The sequence below is a fragment of the Aedes albopictus genome, chromosome 2 (genome assembly GCF_035046485.1).
Source record: "Aedes albopictus strain Foshan chromosome 2, AalbF5, whole genome shotgun sequence".
Taxonomy (NCBI): domain Eukaryota; kingdom Metazoa; phylum Arthropoda; class Insecta; order Diptera; family Culicidae; genus Aedes; species Aedes albopictus.
The window spans coordinates 252,928,308-252,947,010 of NC_085137.1; the positions used below are offsets into that span (position 1 = coordinate 252,928,308).

General features: G+C 37.5%; 1 protein-coding gene across 1 annotated transcript; it reads left to right on the forward strand.

Annotated features, from left to right (window-relative positions):
- Window positions 1–6: 6 nt before the first annotated feature.
- Window positions 7–15,072, forward strand: LOC115269612 (uncharacterized). The gene is made up of 4 exons (XM_062851528.1): window positions 7–15; window positions 12,554–12,741; window positions 12,804–12,867; window positions 13,275–15,072. The coding sequence occupies exons 2-4, from the start codon at window positions 12,601–12,603 to the stop codon at window positions 13,466–13,468; spliced, it is 399 nt and encodes a 132-aa protein (XP_062707512.1). The 5' UTR covers window positions 7–15; window positions 12,554–12,600; the 3' UTR covers window positions 13,469–15,072.
- Window positions 15,073–18,703: the final 3,631 nt, after the last annotated feature.

Sequence of the window (18,703 nt, forward strand, 5' to 3'; positions counted from 1 at the left end):
ACTTTGGCGAGTATGGTAAGTAATCGATGGATAAGCGCTAAGCGCTTCTTAATCCGCATGGACGCTAACTTTTTTTTATCATAGCAGTTCTCTAATGTCGTGCTTTGTCGCCTGTTTGTTTTTATTTAGCGGAGTTTATTATTGTTGTTTAAAGATCAGATTCGCATTTTGTTTAGCAAACACTACGCAAGCGCATTATCGATGTTTCAAGTTTTGCAAACGATGATTGATTTGGTATGCGTGGGTTTCACACAAGGGAGAGTGAGGTGAAATGCACTTGCTAATAAAAAAGAAGTGTATCAACATTATTCTACTATATGTAGTAGATAGGAGAAAATAAGTGGGCATTCTTAGAACTTTGTGAAATATAAGTGATTATTCAAAATTCTATAGAGCTAAAATTAGACGACATGCTAAAGGTCATGATTTAAATCTCTGCTCCAGCCTTCTCCTCCTGTTTTATATTTTTTGTCTTTCTCATACACCAAAATGTACTGAAAGGTTATATGTTCACATAGAAAAACGAATTTTTGATAGAAGGCTCGGAAGGTCAAGTCACATATACCAATCAACTTAGTTCGTCGAATTGAGATGATGCCTGTACAGGGGATGGCCAAAATGTTTGGGATAGGCAACTTTTTTTTCTCTCACAAAAAAGTTCAACAAGCTATAACTTTTCATAGAGCGCATCAAAAAATCTCAAATTTTGAGTGTTTGTCAACCTATTATGTGTGCATCATTGGTACAAATTTTGGCTCGATTGATTAATATTTCGCAAAGTTAGAACCGTTCGCGTAAAACACTATTTTTCAGACAACTCATTTTTGAGGTGTCATATCTCGGAAACCAGTGAACCGAATTGAATGAAATTTTGAACGTACACTAACAATATGCAAATGCTTCACAAACTATTAAAACATAGGTACTTTTAAAACGTTGAAAAAAGTTATCATAGATTGACACTTTTTGGATTTTTCTCGAAAATATGTATTTTTTTTTACATCGATGTCAATAAATTTTAGTGTTGATATCCAATGGTTTTCCACTTCTGTTCTGAAGTTATCTTCAATCAGATATATTAGAGCCTATTTAGATTAAAGGAAGAACGCATTTAGTTAATTTTGCGTGGTATTGTAAATTTGACTTATTTTCCTCTATATGGGTAAAAATTTCAATCCGGTATAACTTATTTCGCCGTGAGAAATTATTACATTTTATAACGTCGTATTAAGTATCAATATATTGTTGATAAACGTTAAAAAAATCATTCAATTCGGTTCACTGGTTTCCGAGATATGACAGTTCAAAAATTAGTTGTTTTAATAATAGTGTTTTACCCAATCGGTTCTAACTTCGCGAAAAATCAATCAGTCAAGCCCAAATTTGTACCAATGTTGCACACATATTAGGTTGACGAACAGTCAAAATTTGAGATTTTTTGATGTACTCTATGAAAAGTTACAGCATGTTGAATTTTTTTGTAAGATAAAAAAAGTTGCCTATCCCAAACATTTTGGCCATCCCCTGTATGTGTGTATGTATGTATGTCTGTGCGCAAAAAAAGTTCACTCACTTTTAAGGCACTTTTATATCTTCTGTTTCCTTCCCTATAAGTTCTTTTCAGGACGGAGCGCAAAGAAGTGAAATCTCAATGCAAATGGCTCAACTTTGGCTTTCCAGAACTCTTAGATTTCCAAACCAAACAACAAATGCTGTTCCTCATTCGGAGTAACTACGCTTTATCTTTCGATTTCTCTTGAACACTGACCAGCAATCTGGCATTTCAAAGCGCCATTCTTTAAGATCATAAACACGTTACACATTGAAAATGCCTGTTAATCCCAAGTAGCTATCCTATTGATTCTGACGATAGCAACTATGGGTAGTCAACCAAGCTCAAGCTCCAATAGTCGTGAGAGCTTAGATTAGATAAAAGTGTTTAGTGCATTCCTAATACTGGAAGGTTGGGTTCTTTCATAACAACCTCCCCAACGTTCTATTGCCGTGGTGTATTGTATAATACTATGAATACTGAAATATCACTTATCGGTCGTTCGTCAAAAGCAAGCTGATGTTGACAACCAATGAAAACAATTTTCTTGCCCAGCACTGAAAAAGAGAAATTTGTTTACTCAATTTCTTTACACTGCGCATTGGTTACCAGGGGAGTCAAGTACTTTGCACACAATGTTGTTCAGTAGGTACCTACTAGGTACGATATTTACATCGACGGTTTATCTCTTTGTGAAATAACATCACATATTGTCTGATGAATGATTCATCCATTTGAAGTTAAGTTGCGATAAAATCTGGACGCGATTTTTCGGGGTTCAGCTGTTTTCAATTTCGCCAAAAATACAAATAACGTAAAGCAAAGAACGCTGGTGTAGAGGAAAAGGGTGTCGATTGCGTTACAATCTAGCTGTATGCAAGTCGAAGGCTCTACCAGCATTAGGGATAGGTCGCTTGTCATTCTGATCCTGAATTTTACTCTGCAGTTTTGTATCAAATGCCGAATGCAGAAATGATTCTCACTTTATTTTACTAACAGAGGAACAAAATATAGTTACTGCTTAGTATGACACAATCTTTTAATTCAAAAGATAATACTGTGTATTAAAGTACACATTTTTTTCTCAAATTCTTTTTGAGATGGAAGTTACCGCCGCACAACATGTCCACATTTTACTGTAGACTAGTTTCACTATATTCAAACATTGAATGTTATCAGTCGGCGGAGCATGGAGAACGCTCTACTAGCAAGTCTTATCGCGATTGAAACATTTATCTGAAAGTAGCAGAAGTAATCTGGAGTGCGATTGAACGAATGACTTCTGCATTGTCATTTTGCATAATAGATACGCAGCTATGAAATCCGTTTTTATGTTTATATATGTTGAGGTCTGTTGAGGATGCTTTGTCAAATTTTCATAGAGATCCAAGCAGTATAGAGACAAAGCTATAGCGTTTCTGCTTTGCTTGAAACTTTTAATCATGCTTTTAAAAACGTCGATATGATGACTAAAATTGCGGAAACAGTTCTCAACCGATTTACGTGTCGTGTCCTTGCACGACTAATATTAACAATAAGTTCATGTAAAATCTCATATTCAAACACGATGCGCCAAACGTAGACATCACCGATCGTGCCCAGTTTCTGGACCTCAAATAAAACGTGAAAAACTTTAATCTGATCGAATGAACTCTTTTTATTGTTGTCAGAGACTTGAGTGATATGATGATATGTATGGTATGGTTGATAAAAACCCCCAAAATAGGACATTCTTTCGCCAAATGTACAAGAGCTATTGATGTGCTGCAACGATATTGGATCTTTGTACAATACGCTTGTAATGCTGGACAAAACGGATTACGATTCTTCGCATTTTTCGCTCAATGATCGTTCCGGCGAGGGGAAGCTCTAACGAGACAATCCGAGCATCTCAATTTTATAGCATAAATGTCGTTTTCTGCTTAGATATTTGTTTAGCTAACATTTTAAAACAGAAGTTCATACAAAAATTCAAAAAATGGTCAAACAAATGAAATATATTAAAATAGTGTCTTAGTTTTGAACCAACATCTTAGTTTTGAAAAGAACATCTAAGTCATAAAGTAAGTAGTTCATGCTATTAATTTGAGTACTTTGGGTGCAGCCTCCTGTCACGCGGCCATGTTTTTGAGGTCAGCATCAAAATCCTGGAACGATTATTGATTGTGGCTGAATCATATCAATAACAATTATAAATTTTATGGAAACTTTATTCCCGTGACGAAGACGAGCTGATACTATTACGACTTCATTTTTAAATAAATAATTGCGAAATTAAAAATCATGTTTTGCTTAAACTAACGATTTTAAAAGCTAAAAAAAAATGATTGTGAAAAAAAAGTTTCGCCGCTTTTGATTTTTACTCTTGGAATTATGTTTGTTTACAAACATTGCGCTGTCATGGGGAACCAAGCCGCCGAGCCGCCGCTATTGTGTTCAACGAGGCGGCTGGAAGTGGGAACCAGAGATGTTGGCTTGTTATTTTCCTGTGGGGCAGTATTGCGGTGACAGGAGGCTGTTTGGGTGCCATTTCTTAAAATGTGGTGTCCAATGTACATATATAGAATATGTACACTACACTACCCGCCATAAATATGGAATCGCATATTGCAAAACTCATACTGAATATTGCAGCACCTGAAAAGTTTTGTATCACCCTAAAATGTGATTATTTCATGACTTTGCGGTACAAATCAATGATGACCTCTCTTATTCTATTTAATAATGCAACTCGTAGCCTGAACATAATAGGACGCAATCAGTGAAGTACTAGATTTGTAGTAATGAGCTCAATTTTTATATAATGAGAAGGCAAATTCATCGTTTCTGTAATAAAATGGTGCAAAAAACGTGGGCATTATGATTCCTTGCCTAAGTTTATGCTGTTTGAGCAAAAATTTGGAAAACTTTGTTGTTTAAGTTGCAAGAAACAAATAATACAAAAATACAGTTACTTTTGCTCAAACATCATCAAATTAGTCAAGAAATCATAATACCCACACTGTTTGCACCATTTTTTATAAGAAATGGAAAATTGATCATCTCACCTTACAAAAATCCGGCTCACTACTTTCAATCTAGTACTTCACCGATTGCGTCTTATTGGTTGTAGGTTACACTGATATATGTTGCCCTTTACTGGCATTTACCAGATTATCTGGTATGTTATAAACATACAGAAAAATTTGTAGTTAGAAGGCACAGAATGTTGCTAATTAACAAATTGAGAGATGAATTTGTGAAAAAAAAATCGCGTTCTGGTGGGATTTGAATCCACGAATCCGTATTCGCTAGACTGCACAGTGGTACCACCATAGGCCAAAAATCGAAAAATTGATTGTCTAATTTATGAGTTTGTATAATTTTTATAAATCAATCATGTTCCCAAGAATGCAGAAAATCCATTTTTATGTAGGTTTCTGTTGCATATTTTGCATGAGAGCGTGGGTACTGTTATGCAATTTTACATTCTTTAAATTTGTCGAAAAATCACATGACTTTTGAGTTGTACTCCGCGTCTTCGTATAACAAAAGCAAGTAAATTTTCAATTGGTTTTCAACGCAGAGAATCAGAATAGATGTTTATCTTCCAATTCGAAGCGCATAAAACCGGATCTGGATGTTTTTGAACCAATGGGAATGTGAGTAATAGGCACATAACTTTACCAATAGAATGTATACATAATAAAAATTCATGTAACATTTCAAACATGTTCTTAACCACATTTAATCAATCGTCCGCCAGCAAATGATCAGATTTGAGTAGGAGAATCAATCTGTGAAGGTTGTAGCTGCAAATATCTGCATACAAGCTTGCAGGATGTATTGGAAGTTACCCGTTATTTCTATAAAAAATATGTATTAAAATAACTACAAAATTATATATATACTAGTTTTTCTGTAATTGTCTGAAATGCGTACCAAAATGACTGAAATTTTTACAGGAGATACTTCAAAGCTTTTTACAATAATTGAGGGATATTTTATTTGAAAACAATCTTTGAAAATGTTTTTTTTTTAATTATGAAAAAAAAATACACTTCTGGAGGTATTGAGGTATTCATATATCAATAGTTGCATAACAACTATTCTTATTTGGCTTCGTCAAAACTTACCTCTGTAATTGTCGAATTTGATAAGAAGCTTTGCATTTGCTGCCAACATTGAAAAATTTCCTCAAAATTCATTCAGTACCTAATACTGTAGTGCTGGAAGAAGAAGGAGTTAATACACTCTTTTAGTAATATTTACTAAAAGAGCGTATTTACTCCTCATATTATCTTCCCAAATCGGAATATTTGATAAATTCATTAACGTTAAATCTTAGTGTACAAATTGATTTCTTTTAAAATAGCAGGCACTGATTAAATTGTAATGACGAGGGGTATTTGTAAATATTTCATTTATTGGGTTAGAGCAATATATGATTAAAATTCCATGTACTATATTACTGGATAGCATTTGCAATGCAATTATAAGAAACAAATACGACTGGACAGACACTTGAATCTTTTTTATTGTGCAATACGCAGGCTCATGAATTATATGACATATAACTGTGTAAAGCAATATTTGTATGGTTGAAAAATTTCCTTTTACGTACGTTTTGTGAATTAATCCTGAATATTTGTTTGAAATAATTTCAGAAGTAATTGATTCTGTAATTGCACTATTGTTACTATTGTTTCAGAATTATCTCTTTTTGGGCATTAGGTACTGTAGTTATACATACTAATTCGATATGTGCTGATTTTATCTGTGTTTCGACAATGCAAACTACCTTATTTCTGAAAAAAATATTCAGTTTCATATATTTATTTTATAGCAGTACAACCTACTAATAAAATCACAATTATAATGCTAATACTGATTCTATTCACAAGAATCTATTATGATACAGTCGTGCTATACATGTTTTAACGTGCAATACTTAGCAGAAATTCCTCAGAATTCGACCCACTCTTCATAATAATTAAAAATATTTGATTATTAATTTCTGTGCAAAATAAAGGTTTTTTTTAATGCTATTTCCATTTATCATAAATAAAAATGTTCAAAGTTCATACTTTTCAAGGGATGATCATGAAAATGAACTGGAATATCCGTTTTTAGTCATAACATGCTATTTCTGGTCACTTATAATGATTCTGCCCTTCAAAAAACGAAGAAAATGATTTATGACCGCTTCTTTGAACAAATGGAACCACTGTGGACTGGCGCTTTAACCAACTAAGCCCTAGAACAAGTAATAATTCTGCGGAATTGAAAGCCAAACTGAACCCGAGCCCACACCATGAACATTCAGTTTTTCACGAACCATCTCTCTTTCGGCTTAGATGCCAATCCACAACACACCAGCGTTTGTGCCCAATAACTATACAAGTGAAAGCGTATTGTTTTTATTTGAAGCCGAGCTCTTGACGCACTAAATTAGACACCAGAAAACAGACTGCTTGATGGCTAGGTATACGGAGTGCGAGAGTAAGTCCTGATCACAGTTATATGTTGTCAGTCAGATATTACTGCATTACATACCAGTGGAATATCATATAGGGTTTCGAACTACTTGAGCACGGGTGGATGGCGGAATGCTTCAACATGGTGCTAGAAGACCCCACGCAGCTACCAGGGTGTCACTAATCTTCTGCCGAAAGACCAAAACACAGCTGCCTTTCGAGTCTGTACGAAGTGCTGTCGTCGGTAATAGCGAGGAGGATACAGGCCCACTGCGATGGCAACATCGTGATGACCGAGGAACAGAAAGGGTGTCGCAAGAACACGCAAGGCTGCAAAGATCAGGTCATCATAGATGCAGTCATTGTGGGTCAAGCCACCGAAAAGCAGAGGAACCTTAGCATGGCGTACATCGACTACAAGAGTGCGTACGACTCAGCACCGCACTCGTACCTTTTTAAAGTACTGCAGTTGTACAAGGTAGACGGGAACGCGTGATGCATCACGCGATGGGGATATGGAGCACGTCCCTACAAATTAAAGATGGAACAGCTGTTTTGCGTTCCAGAACTCTCAGCATCAGCATTAGTCCGCTATTGTTCTGCCTTGCCATGAACCCCCTCAGCAGAGCACTCAACCAATGCAACTATGGCTACCAACTGAAAAGTACGGGAAGAATAACACACACCTTCTTTATGGACGACCTGAAGCTGTTTTCGGAATCAGTACAGAGGCTACATCAATTGTTGCAGCTTGTGACGGTGTTCTGCAACGACATCCGGATGGAGTTTGGAATTGACAAATGTCGGTCAGTCCATCTTCGCCGGGGTCAAGTCGTTGACGCCAGCTTTTTCCGCGTCAATGAACAGGAGCAGATTCGGAATATGGTTGAAAGTTAAGCGTACAAATATTTCGGCTTCCTGCAACTTAGAGGTATTCACCACACAGTGAAAGAACTGTTGGACAAATTCTTGCACCGTGTCAACTGTGTCCTGTGTCAGTCGACAACAAGGTGAAGGCGATCAACACGTTTGCTGTGCCCCTGTTGACCTACAGCTTTGGGGTGGTAAAGTGGACCAAGACTGACCTCGAGGCGTTAGAACGAACAGTACGAGTGGCGTTCACCAAGCACCACATGCGCCATCCAAAGTCGTCCATCGAGAGTCACCCTGCCACGTGCAGTAGGAGGAAGAGGCGTCACCAATACCCAGGCACTTTGTGTCTCTCAGATCCAGCAGTTGCGGGCATATTTTGTAGAAAGCCAGAACCGTCATGAAATGTACCGCACTGTTTGTGAAGCTGACCACGGTTACAGCGCCCTGCATCTGGCGCATGAGAATTACCAGCTGAACTGCGACATCAAGACCGTTGACGAGATGATCGTAGTGTGGAAGCAGAAGGAGTTTCATGGGACGCACCCCCATCAACTGGAGCTCGAGCACATCGAAAGGCGGCGTCGAACGCGTGGCTGGTGCGGGGTGACCTCTTCTCGGAAACAGAAGGTTTCATGCTAGCCATCCAGGACCGGATAATTGCGACGAAGAACTATCGGCGGTACATATTGCACGAAAACGTGGAGGACCGCTGCAGGAAGTGCAATTCAGTAGGAGAATCGATCGAGCATGTCGTTGCAAGCTGTTCAGTGTTAGCTAGATCAGCTCACCTCGATCGTCACAACGAAGTTGCTAAGATTGTGCACAAACAGCTTGCCTTCAAGCACAACTTTTTTTTTCTGTAGAGCCTTTTAACCACTGCGTCCATTATTTAGGAATTTGCTTGTGTGGATGTATCCGTGGTATTCCAATTGGATTCTACCATGGATATTTCCCATGTTTTTAGTTTCATCCTAAGAGTACACTCAGGAACACCACAGAATGGTTCAGGGCCTATGAAGCTCAATGCTGCACCCTGTCTGGCAACACAACTTGGTTGACAGATTTGTACCCTACTACAAGTACCAGCCGCCGGACCCGGTATTGGAAAATAGCTGTACTGGGCTCGCGAGATCATTACGGACGTCCTCATTTGTGCCAACCGGCCTGACATTGTGGTTTACGACAAAAGGATGAAGCGGGTAACCATCATCGACATCGCTGTACCGTTACACCATAATGTCCAATCAACGTTCTCCGGCAAGATAATCAAGTACTACGATCTAGCGAAGGAGTTGAAGCAGATGTGGCTCCTGAAGGACGTTCGTATAGCATTGGTGTAGCTATTTTTTTTTTCTTTTTTCTCACCCACTCTCCTAAACAACCATAAGGAAGAGCGGGATGCAAGAGGGAGCCTGTGCCCCCTCTTTCATCCTTTTCTTTCTCATGTTTGTTTAGGAGAGTGAGTAAGGAAAAAGTAAAAGCTAGCTACGCCAATGCCGTATAGTTCCGGTTGTCCTCTCATCAACCGCAAATGTCCCTAAATCTCTGCTTATTTATTTATTTATTCAGTTTCGTCAAACAACGTAGACTAGTACATATACATACAGTTTTTGTTGCATTTCTTAAAGTTATAGTACATATTGTTAATAAAATACATATAAGAAAATATATAAATAAAGTATGCTGGTGGATGTGTGTATAATTTGTGCTTTTAAAATATTTTAAGTACTACTACTGATGTTATTTCTTATAGTGTTAAAATATTTCTTTAAATTATGCCGCAACATAGTTAAGTCAATAGTTTCACAGTGTTGATTATAAATGTTCATGATTTGATTCAAAGGTTCATTTTTGGCATAGTTTGTGCGACTATGGGTAGTTTTAAACAAGTGTCGATTTCGCAATTGCCGTGATGGTATGTAAATGTTTAATTTTGATAAGATTTCAGTTGAATCAATTCGCTGCGAAACGATGTCGTTAACAAATAAAACCATTGCAGTTTCACGACGCTGTTTCAGTGTTTGAATATTGATAAGCCTACAGGTCCCTAGAAGAGCTGGAATTGAAGAAGGACTTGAACAGCATCCTGAAAGCGGTGATTCTTGGAACCTGTAGTATAATTAGGCGGTTCCTGAAATCACTTTGCGCAACTGATCCCGGATACCACTCTCGCGCTCCGATCACTACATTTTAACTGCCGGCTACCAGCCATTTCGCTTTTTTAATCAAAAATAAACCGCGTAAAATGAGTAAAACGAAAAAAAAAAACAAACGGAAGATAAACACATCTACACGCTACCAGAGTTGCTTTCTATCACTATCAAAGGTAGGAAAATCGCCGATATTGATAGACTAACTGCGATCCAAGTCAGCGTGTACTCTATTGAGTCACTGTCACTTTGCTTCCTCCATCACAACTGAACTGACTATGATGGAGTGTAGATATCACTGATAGGCCATCTTTGAAATTCGTTTAAAATCAAATTAAACACCTACAGTGATGATATTTTAATACGTGGCATAAAATAACAAGTATTTCATGTTGGTCATTAAACATTTTGAAATTTCACTGAACTCGCCAAAATATCAGTTCAGTTGCAATGATAGTGATCTGGAGTGCGGGTCAGTATCAAGTCGTTGCCTGTCATTGTCGTTCTGATATTTATTAATCGGCCTGCAGTGATAGCGACGGTAGTGCAAAATCAGTAGTCAACTGACATGACTGATATTATGCAGCTCTGCACGCTACATCCACGAAATAACGAAACTCTGCTTGAAGAAAAACGACGCGGACAACGTGGACTAGGTACTTGCCACTGAATAGACATGATAATCTTGATCCTTAAAAAAAGAAGGATATTTTGCAGTCTTGATTGCACGGTTAGGGTAATTGTTCCCTTTGTTGCGGTAGTACCTGTTGTTGCTGTAGTGGCATTTGAGCAGTTTTTCGACTGGAATGTTACCAAAAGGCATTTTTAATAGATGTGTCATGATTCAATTATGAGATTGCACCATGTGTGCTTAAGATTTGTCCAAAAACCTACTTCAAAAAAATATTTTCCCTAATATTTTTGCTGCTGTAGGAACGTTGCGGTAATGTTCCTATCCTCCAAAATCCCATATGAATTCAATGGGATACCGCAACAATGGGAACCAAAATTAAATTTTACCTCCATAAGGCTGACACAAATTTCGATTTTCTCTTATGTCACCCCCCCCCTCGGAATTTTTTTGTCCGAATTCGACATTTTGAAGGGGGACACAAATAAATTATTTAAGAAATTTCAAAATTTTAAAGTGAAATTAGGGTCATCGACAAAATTTCTTAACGAATCCGATGAGTTTGACGATTTTGCCTAATTGTTTGGGTAATTTTTCATCAAATACATTTATTATTTATCATCCGCCCCCTTGACGAGTCAGAGAGCAAAGTGACAAAAGAAGAAAATGAGATTTGTTCCGGCCTAATAGGAACAGTGTGCCTAATGTTGGTGCAAGCGATTTATTTTTCCGTGAAAAAACGATAGTTTTTATATTTTTCCAAGCAAATTTGGATAGAAAACTACTGATTAACGTTTTGGCAGACACCCTTCAGTAGGTGGTACGATCTTTTTTTTACTCTTCTTACACCCATAAGAAGGGTATAAATATCGCTCGGTTATATTAATTATATTCATTTGTTATCTTGCATGAGTTTTTGACCATTATATGGGAAATTATTTTTCAATAAATAATGCTGACCTCATATATAGTGTATACTATAGCAGGTTATTGTTTTCAACAAAATTATAAATAACAAATTACAAATAAACATGAATCCTATGAAAATTAAAAATATGTTAAATGAAAGCTTTGAATTTATATATTGTGGGAAAAATGCAAGAACCGGACAGTCATAACTAGCTAATGCCAAAACTGATTAACTTAGTGGATATATAATGTTTGTCCTTTCTACACCATAACCATGAATACCAAGTACTTCGGAGCTAATTTAATCGACTGATTAAGAGATATTAGACAAAATGTATCTCGGTGATTTTCTTATCCATTTATTAATCGATTCAAGATCTTTTGGCAGTTAACAAAAGATACAATATTCCAGAATATGTAAACTATTTATTAAACATTCCATACAAGATTCTAGGAGGTGTCTGGCATTTCTGGTAGTTTAGCCCATGGTCCATGATGATATTTTGGAAACCAATCCTCTAGATGCCAAATCCATAATATTTTCTAGAACTTTTGGTCAATAGCACCAAATAAATATGTTAAATACAAATAATACAACAATAATTTCAATAAGTGTAAGAAGGGTTCTGTTCACCATAGGTGGATTAAATCGGGTTTTTTAATTAATATACACTAATGCCACAACAATAGGCACACTTACCCAACTTGCTTGTAATCTCAAAAGTTAGTGGATATATTTTTTGAAAATATTTAAAATGTCTAGCTAAAAATTACCTGGATCCTCGTGAAACAAACAAACAAAATGGAAAAAGAGATGAACCAGCTGAGGGCTGAAAATCTCGATAATAAAAATAAATAATAATAATAAAATACAAAAAATAAACCAAATTTTAATCTTGGAACTTTTCTGCACGTTGAGAGTTTCAGATGTGATAATAACTTACTTCATATACTTTTTTTTTTGTTTCCGCTATGATTACAGGAGCTCCAAAGTCGTGGCTTTACCAGACGTGGATCTACGTCGGACTGATGGCGATCGTTAAGCTCATAACGACTCTTTTCATTCAGCTCGACATCTGGGACAACGTGAAAAACTTTGTCCTCTCACCGTTCAAGGATCCCCGAATCGAACTGGCCGTGGTGATGCTGGTGATTCCTTTCTTCGTTAATGTATGAATGGGCGATGGTATTTTGGGTTTGAGCTCTAGTAATTTCTGCCGATTTTTTTTCAGATTCTCATCTTTTGGGTTACCGACAATTTCCTAATGAGGCACACACGAAAAAAGCGCAATACAGGTACTTCACATCACCACGGAAGGGAACATAGCCTGTTGCAAAAAGTAAGAGGACATTTTCAACCAAAAACCAATGAGTTATGAGAATTCCAGCCATGTCTCTCTGATTTGCCTCTCTTACTTTGTACGTGACGATTATTAGCTGTGTTTGTTATTCTTCGTTGTTGTAGCCGTCGTAGTAGTACGCTTCTATTTAGTAGAAGGTTTCGTTCGTTTTACCATTACGTTTACGTTTCTTCTATGTGTATTCCTGCGTAAATCAAAAGACTTTTCCGACACATTCCCTCAAACTTCACTGTTAACGAAAACTGAGTTACTGAAATTGTGATTCCCCCTACTTTCAGGTAAAATACAAAATGATACAAAAAACCAAACCTAATGACTCAGAATCTGATACTCTTTTATCAGGAGATGAAGAAATTTTAAGTTTTAAGGCGTCCACCAGCGCCACGACGTCGTCATCGCTAATGCAGGGGTCCGCAAGCTGTTCCCAGACGGCGCTGGTCGTGGACGATACGGCAATCATTCTCACCTCATCGGCGGCATCACCTAGCAGTAAGCAAACCACTGTCCAACAGCGAACTAGTGTGATCAATGTTTAACGAAGGTTTTTTTCTTTGTTTGTTTTTGTTTGCTTATTTGCAACCAATTTTACCTATATATCATAGCAGTGTAAGTCATGTATAGTCTGAGCAACGAGCATCATCCCCCAGTGCACAGTGGGCAAAAATGAAGCCCAGAAACGTATTTTTTTAAAAACCGCTGTTTTAGATTGGTATATAACAATTGTATTCCAAAATAAAAAGAGGAATTTAATGGAAATGACCTATTATACGGAATCAGTATAAAATTCTTAAGACTTCTGAGGACCTTTCGGAACTTCGGTTATAAATGTATATAAAAATTACAATCATGGGATATCTATATTCACTGCACACTGTTCAAACAAGCATCTCTCCACCTTTTTCCGTTGTGGCAGACTTTCAAATGAAGGTTTTAAGCTTAAAAGGTCATTCAAATGTTTTTTTTTTTTTCTAAAATAATCATAAATTTCTTTTAGCATTTTATTGTTCTTATTCTCAGCAAAAACTTCCCAACGTCCCAAGTCTGCAAAAATCCCATTAGGATTCTCAAAACACTTTGCCATTCGCATGAACCGTGTGCCGTGGACAAGGGATTGTGTCAACATTTCCTCCTCCTTCACACATTGACCTGCAATCGGACATGACAGGCGCCATTGTCGACTAAAAATAGAAAATCACCAACACATTGAAGATGTCTGTTAGTTTCAACTAATTATTTCATTGGTCCCTTGAGTGAGTGTAGCGGGCTACCTACCACGGCTTATACTGTCCCTTAATATTTTGGAAATGTCTTCGGCTTAGGTTACTTTCTATTGAAATATCCGATTCCGTATGAGAATGGTCTAAATCAGGGTTGCTCAGCCTTGTCCACATGTTTTTACATTCATGTCCGCAACATTTTTCTGATTCTCAATATCTTAGCATAACAAATTGTGAAATGGTAATATGGCTTCTGAAAAATGCTTTTTTGAGCCCCATTTCTGTTCACTGTGCTTCGGGATGACACGAACCACTTTTTCATTGTTGAAACAGAGGAAAATCCAAGGCAATAGTTTAGCTATGATTTTTTTTTTCTTGTTAAAACTGAGAGTAAAACATGTGATATTTGTGTGTCTATATCTACATATATATACAACGTATTTACATATTCAAGGCTACGTAAACAGCATTCAGGAAGCTTAGAAATTGGAATTGATGGAGAACAAAGGAAATAATCCCTCTCTCCACATAAACCACCACGTTGTTGAACTTAATTAGAGAGCATTCAAGAAGGTCTTGAAAGAACAACGATAGGCGCAGACAGTGATTGAGTATCTGTATCAAAATACCGCAAGAGATTGGAAACTGATGTGAAACTGAGCCCACTTACTTATAGGAAAGTCCCATCACAGAGGACAAGAAAGTTGAGAAAATGTAGACGAAACACGGATATTGTATTTTGTAGGGCAATGATAGGCTAAGTCAATCAAACAATAAACTAATGAGCAACCAGCGAGAGAAAGTTGAACTAGGAAGGATTGGTTTTATTTTTATATATACACAAACAGACATCAAACGTTTATACTAACGGCAGGAGAGAAAATTGAACGAATAAAAATTACCATTTGAATTTAAAAAAAAAACTGATTTTTTCATGTTTATCAATATCAAATCCTTGGAACAACATTTCTTTGTTCTCCTGTGATGATTAAACGCGTGTCTGGCGGGACACTGAACGGCCTTCAGGAAACGGAGATGGTCAAATGGTTCCTTAGATTGGAGGAATAGAAGGGCCCGTCTAGCGAATTGGGAGTCATGCGTTCGATTGCCACCGGAGCACTTGAACTCATTTTCGCATATTAAATCTCATTTTGCTCTCGCAAAAATTGTAACGTGTAGAAAGCTAAGCAGTGTAGATAGTGTGGGTGTGGCCAGCCGGTTGACGGCAGCGGGAAAGTTATTTTCCTTTGCTTTTACTGCAATTAGAAAGGAAGTGTTGGGAGAGACGGAAGAGAGGGGGAAGTGTTCGTTAGATGAAAGATACGGTAAAGTTGAAGGATTTCAAAGAAGTAATAAAACAACGACGCCATCAAACAGCAATAAAGTGAGAAATTGTGGTAGAAAAGAGGTAGACCAAGTTGGATGTGGAGAAAATCTCTTGAGCACGATCTAATTGGATATGATATTGTCGGGCCGCCACCAAACCGGACTTCGCACAATCAAGTTGCGACGCGACCCAACTCGCGACGTTTTTGAATCATGTTAAAAGTAGTGCGCATCCTTCCCGTTGTTGTCAGCAACACAGCGCACTAGATGCGAAACAGATGCGACACTTGTGGTCCAAGGAAATGGCAGTTTTTGATTGAATGTCTGTCCTGATTCCAACCGGATAGACAATAGTATTGATAATGATGAATGGGAAGAAGTTGCGATGGACAAAGAGAAATTGAAACGAAAAGTGGAAGAAATATATAACAATGAAGAAAGTGCAATTTCGGAAGGTGCATCGACAAACGATGAGAATCAAGGAGGAAAAAGATGACATAAATAAATAGAGATAACTGTACGGGTCAAACAACGATATATTTTGTTAAAAAAAGGTCAATAAGGTAAAAAACAAATTTTTTACAGAATAAACAATGTTAGCAAGAATAAACGATAAAAATAGGTAAGTTATGAGGGAAAACTATAAACTATAAAACTATACTTTTTTGATAATATAAAACATTTGGTATAAAACACTCTGACATGCGCATTTTTTCTTACTCACTCTCGTAAACAAACATGAGAAAGAGAAAGATAAAAGAGGGGGCATTTTGCCTCTCTTTTATCTCGCTCTTTCTTGTGTTTGTTGAAAAGAATGAACGAGAAGATAGAAAAAGCTGCTCACGCTAGTGATAAAACAACTATTTTTGGGAGTGGAGGGAAATAAGAGCTGTAAGTCGAAACATAATGGTTGGGAAGAGTGGAGATGCCAACTTCTTATTATAACTTTTATGTGGAGAATGACAGATTATTCTTTTTCACATTCATTGGGGCATCCTCCAATGCGATGGCTTGCGCTATATATAATTGTATGATCTTGGTTGTATAATTCTAATGTTTTGCTTGATCAAATCACATTGGATGGACAGCCCATTGCTATCGGCCTTAGTACCGTGCTACAATGAATGGAAACCATCATCATCATTAAATCTCATTTTGTTCTCGCATTCAAGGTGCTAATCCCGGTTCGTCGAACTTTGCCTTTCTGAGCGATGTTGAAGTGTAGGCATGAGAGTATATTACCTTGTTGCTGTGCCCGGTGAGATCCGGAAGATTTGGATAGTTTACTCCAACCCCTTATATGGAATTAGGCATTGTTACTTTTATCTGTGTGGTCAGCTTCCCAGGAAACCCGTTGTCATTCATGATTTTCCATACTCTGTGCGGTTTTCTTATCTGTATAAACGAGATTTTTAGCCCTTGGCTAGTTCATCTCGGGAGTCGCGACCCGCGCTTTACTTCTCTTCGAAGGAAAAACTCTGCGCGGTTGATACTGTCGTATTTCTAGAGATACGGTGAAGATCTGATGCATTGTTGATCGGCCGTCGATGAAACTGGTTTGATAACTTTCCACGTATGTACTCATTTGTTTTAGGTGACAGTTGATCTGGGATAGCACTTTGTAGGAGGCATTCGAAATGGTCGCTCTGAAGGACATATATGAGCGAATCCAAAGATGACCGTCACAATGGCTGCCTTGCAAATACCGAAAGCACGGTACTCGTCATCCAAGAAACAAATAGAGCCGAAAAAGCAATGAGTAGCCTTGCTCACTCGCGGTAAACATTGAGTAGCATTTTCGTTTTTGGGCATTTTGTGGATAAAGAGATCGGTGCTCTCAAAAACGCGAGTCAAAAATGCACCTGGATGCGCTCCCATTTGACCTTGGGACTAGCATGCTATTCTCAATGTACACAGTTCGAGAGCTCTAAACTTTAGTAAGGTCAATAACGGCGCCGGCCACGTCCTAACGGTCATCGAGGATGGGAGGGAATGTTAGTAAGACAAACGTTGTTATCAAGACCGCGAATCGCTGCATCTCCACGTTTGTCTAGAAGGATTTTTTGTTAGTAGGGTAGGGTACATTGTCAGTCTGGGAGTCACCTATGGTTGTTGATATAATTTGACAATGGATCAATAAACACAGTAGAATAACTAGCCATAGAAGTCCAATGTCGCGACTGTTCGTGTGACTAACATCTAGTTTGCCACGCCATTACAGCGTCATCAGCGGTACTAGAAGTGTCAAGTTAATTTTGTTTACAATCACAAAAGGTCCTCTACAAGATGGGCACTTGAAAATAGTAAATTATTGCAATCTTAGTTATTAAAATAATTAAATAAGAAATGTGACTACAGCGCCATTGGAGTTCTAGTGTATTTCTATTATAAACACTAACTTTCGCACACAATCGACCACAGTAGAATAACTAGCCATAGAAGTCCAATGTCGCGACTGTTCGTGTGACTAACATCTAGTTTGCCACGCCATTACAGCGTCATCAGCGGTACTAGAAGTGTCAAGTTAATTTTGTTTACAATCACAAAAGGTCCTCTACAAGATGGGCACTTGAAAATAGTAAATTATTGCAATCTTAGTTATTAAAATAATTAAATAAGAAATGTGACTACAGCGCCATTGGAGTTCTAGTGTATTTCTATTATAAACACTAACTTTCGCACACAATCGACCACTTGTCTGTACGAAAACATATTATTTAATAAAAGAAATCCTGTCGCGCGTCTCCACCCCACCAGGGAGCAGAAACTTTTATTCCATTCCACGCAGGAATGAACTGAACGCAACAAAAGACACATTAATAAACCAAACCATATGCAGACACAACATGGAACAACACAATACAGTCAGGTTTTTTTTACGCGGGGGATACGTACCGCGTAAAAAAAAACTCAGTTCAAATTTCGAAAAACCGCGTAAAAAAAGTCTCACCATTTCTCGACGAATCATGCAAAAATAAGACGATGAATTTTTTTTTGTATGGAGTTTTCATTTACGCGGCCGCGTAAATCAAAACCGCGTAAAAAAAACCTGACTGTACTAAACACTAAACACACGCGCATCTATTGTTTTCATTTTCGCGCGAGACAATAGCGAACCTTATCGAATATGCTGAGATACTCACCCCATGGGCGGCCCGGACACGTTTCACTACTCCTGCATCCGACCAAAAAACCATCTACATTTTTAAATTGTGTTGATAAGAATCA